Here is a 3950-nt window from a genome sequence, read left to right as displayed (position 1 = left end):
AAGGGGGCAGGAATATTATGCACAGTTATTATAACCCCCCTTTAAAAAAAAAAAAAAAAAGATAAAAAAATTCAGCAAATGGCACAGACATTTTTTTAAACATATACCAATTTGAGATAACAGTCTGCTTCCATTGTCTGTCATGTATGTATATAAATATATATTTTTTTTTAAGGAACTGGACACATTAAAACATTGGAAGACATCCGAAAACATCTGTCAGCTTTCGAATCAATAGAAATCTTGACAAAATACACAGTAAGAAATGCAAAAATTCACCCTGCTCCAGAACAGTTACTAAGCTTAGTAACACATTGTCTGCTAGAACACAGCATAATAAAAACAAAATGTCCATGTGAACCAACAGAGTGCCCCCCCAAAAAAAGAAAACACCACTCTTTGTGCTGTATTTTCATACTACGTGCACAGATTTCTTATTATAGGGTACCCAAAATGATACCTCATGTTCTCTTTTAACAGCACTTTACACCTAATATCCTTGTTTTAGTGAGGTTTGCTTTTAATTGCAAGTACAACTGCAGTTTATTTACATACAGTGCCAACGATACACGTGTCGAAGTGAACAAAGACACTCTCAACTTGACAGCTCATGTGCTCCATAATTCAACCTCAGTCTATCATTTGCCTTTAGAAGCACTGGTGCGTTTGGGGGCTGGTCTCATTTTCATTCCCCTCCTCTAATTAAAATTGTGATATATATATTTTATTATTATTTTTTTATTTAAATTCTTCCCCACACACATTTTTTGTGATTTTTAAATAAATCATAATCAATACAAGAGACAAGCACAGGGTTGGGTTTTTAAGCAGAATACAAATAAACTGATTCCAAGTGGTGCAGCAAACTGGCACAATGAAATATTCTTCAAAACAGTGGATGGAAACAATTGAAGGCCACTTTTAGATAGTGATGATGGGAGTTATACCACAAATTCACCAAAGATCAATGTAAAAATATTATGTAAAAAGCTCTTGGCAAACACAGAATCAATCCAGAGAGGTGATAAGCTCAGATATGGGGAACATATTGCGCTCCAAAGCAGTATGGAGAAAAAAAAAAAAACATCACCATCCAAATATCCGCAGAGTGTAACTGTTACTTTCTGTGTGTAAATCTCTAGATACACCCACTTCTTTATGAAGTCTCCATCCTGCAAGCAAAAACCCTAACAGTTAAACCCCATGATTGTTCCCATAGCCTGTCCCAGGTTTTGGTTGGTGCAATTACCCAAAGCATGATGCTTCTCCCTCAATACTAGACATACTTAATCTTCTACCACCTTTAATATTTTTGTAACCTGTTTTGTTTTTTTTTGGGGGGGGGGGGAGCATAAACATTGTCCCTGTCCATCCACTGGGTACTATATCTGCCATAAACAACTTCAACCTGACATCAAAGACGTAAGTGACCAGCTCTCTTGATTTTACCAGTGCATTTGAACTCAACAAAGTTACTTTATGATGTAGCAGAAGACCAGGGCAAGCTATTAATTAGGTGATGAAACAAAACATTTTAATAAAGTAAACCTAAAAATATAGTTTTTTTTAAATTCGCTAAACGTTCCAGACTTAGACTGCAAGCTCCGTAGAAAAGGAATCCTGGCTCTGCTTAAACGCTTTTAAAAACAAATAAAAGTCAAGCTCTGCATTTTTTTCATATTTTAGATGTTTTTTTATAAATATTTCTCATCACATTATTCATGGATTTTCTTTGCACCACATACAATAAAATATTTTCATTGTTCTGGTCAAAACAAAAGATAACAAGCAGAGTGAAACTGACTGATGAAACTTTTCATTGGCAAGCAGCCTCACATAAGTTAGGTAACCTTGTGCATACTATGGTTAAGTTACTGGTACATGGGCTAATCTTTAGTCATTAAAGTGCCCACATCATCCTCTACAGATCTGGGAGAACGGCTTTAGAGACCAAGGGGAAAGTGGGTGTGGCAACCATCTGGGTTAACTCTACAGTTTCTCCCTGAATCATTCTACCTCCAAGAGAACTGAGAACAAAGCCTGTAAGTGAAATTTACAACAGAAGTATGGCTAACATGGAAACAACCTTTTAACTCTGGGCTTAGAAAACTTCAGGGGTCAACTCACCAATTCCAAACATCTACAGCAATATGGCATTTGAGAACCCAGTGCAAAACCTTCCCTTCGTACCCAAATGAAGAAAAGCATCCCCCTATTACACCCATTGGCAAAAATAGGTCCTTGATTTCAAAGTCTTACATAAACTTTACCGTCTTACTCCAGATCTCATATCATGAAGTTCCCAAGGTTCTATTTATTATGACAGGAAGAAAAATATTTCCCATATACAAAAATAAATATACTAAAATTGATAACACCCAAAATCATGTTTTGCTATTTTATGACAAAAAAAAATTCAGACACACTCAGTTTCTACTATAAAAGAGCACAAAGGAAAAGGCATGGGGATTGGCACATGTGGTTTTTGTCATGTCCCTGCATCTGAACATAGCAGCATCAGTGGGGGTGTGACAAAGTCCCATCCTTCCAAACAATAGGACCCAGGCCTGATATCATGGGTTTCCTGTTAAGGACAGAAATTTTGGGTTCATTTTCAACTCATCTTTTCTAGTGCTTTAGTTAATCAATTAAATATATATATAAAATAATGTTAAATACAAATCTTATCAGAGGAAGATGAGCACAAAGAAAACCATAACAAAACAATATGTGAGCGTGTGGGGTTTGCAAGTATGCAGAGTAAGCTAAGATCAGGAAGACAACAAAAGATCCCAACCAAGAGCAGTTCTTCCAGGATGGCAGTGCCAGTGTTGTGCAAGGGGTACAGCAGGACCACTTACCTTGCCTACCCACAATCTCAGCCACGTGTTCCGAGCTGGGCACAGGGACACACTCTGTGGTATTGGAACTCTTGAGTCTTAGCTCTGCCTCTTTGTACAGGGCGCACAACTTGCTCTCCCCTTTTGGGGGGTTACTGTTGCTGCTGTTGTTGTTATTGTTGCTGTCCTCCTCCGGCTCCCCCAAACCCAGTAGGCAGAGTTGGTCCAGAGCAATCTGCAGAGCCCGGTCATCTTCCAGCACTCTGTCCTTGGTCAGATCTGTCATGCCCCCATTCCGAGTCTCCATCATCCCTGATACCACCAGGCTAGGCATGGCTAACAAAGACTTGGGAACAAAGAATGGGAAAGAAAGACAGAAGCAGAGGAGAGAGAGAGAGGGAGAGAGAGAGTGAGGGAAGGGGGGCTACCCCTCCTCCGCCCACCTCCTCCCCTTATCTGGCCAGCCCCCTGTCTGCTTCTGGGAGACCACCACCCTAGCCACGCCTGGCAAAGCGAACTCGGGGACGGCCCAGGCCAGCGTGCAGTAGGGAAACTCTTTTGTTTTAAATTCCCTGGCTGTGTCTGCTGCATGCATGCTTCAGCTGGGGGCTGGCTGGCTGGGTCTGCGCTGGGCATGCCGGGAATTGTAGTTCTTCGCACCTCATCTTGGTGTTGCCGCCCGCCAAGGTCTGGTAGGGAGTGCCAGTCTGCTTGACAGTCCTACCTGGGGAGTAGAAGCCCAAAACTAAATAACATTGCTTAAGACTGTTAATTATGCTTTAACTGATTTTATGCGGAAATATTTCAAGAATTCAAGGTTAAAACTAAGGTACGGCCAGGTTTACCTGTGACGTAAGGGCTTTTCCGATAATAATAGTTTGGGAGAAGGTAGAGTGTTATGAGGTAAACTACGATAATAAAGAAGGTTTTGAGGAAGTAACCTGTCATAAAGTTGTAAACTATTGGGAAAACTAGTGAGAAAAGATAAACAGAAGTAATGGTGTAAGCTGTTATATTGTGGGGGCACAATAGTTTTATGAGGTATATTTCAATAAAGTGCATTATGATAGTTGAGGAATACTGTTGGCCACTAATTTGCACATGATGTAC

General features: G+C 40.0%; 1 protein-coding gene across 1 annotated transcript in view; it reads right to left on the bottom strand.

Moving 5' to 3' along the window:
* The window catches only part of MEX3A (mex-3 RNA binding family member A), a 27814-nt gene extending 24572 nt beyond the window's left edge, over positions 1-3242 (bottom strand). The window contains exon 1 of the mRNA XM_053704476.1: positions 2862-3242. Within this exon, the coding sequence (XP_053560451.1) occupies positions 2862-3174 (313 nt within the window). The 5' untranslated portion in view covers positions 3175-3242. The remainder of the gene's footprint in view (positions 1-2861) is intronic.
* Positions 3243-3950: the final 708 nt, after the last annotated feature.

Source organism: Bombina bombina, chromosome 1 (genome assembly GCF_027579735.1).
Source record: "Bombina bombina isolate aBomBom1 chromosome 1, aBomBom1.pri, whole genome shotgun sequence".
NCBI lineage: Eukaryota > Metazoa > Chordata > Amphibia > Anura > Bombinatoridae > Bombina > Bombina bombina.
Note: the sequence above shows the minus strand (reverse complement) of the source record. Positions and strands in the feature narration are given on the sequence as shown.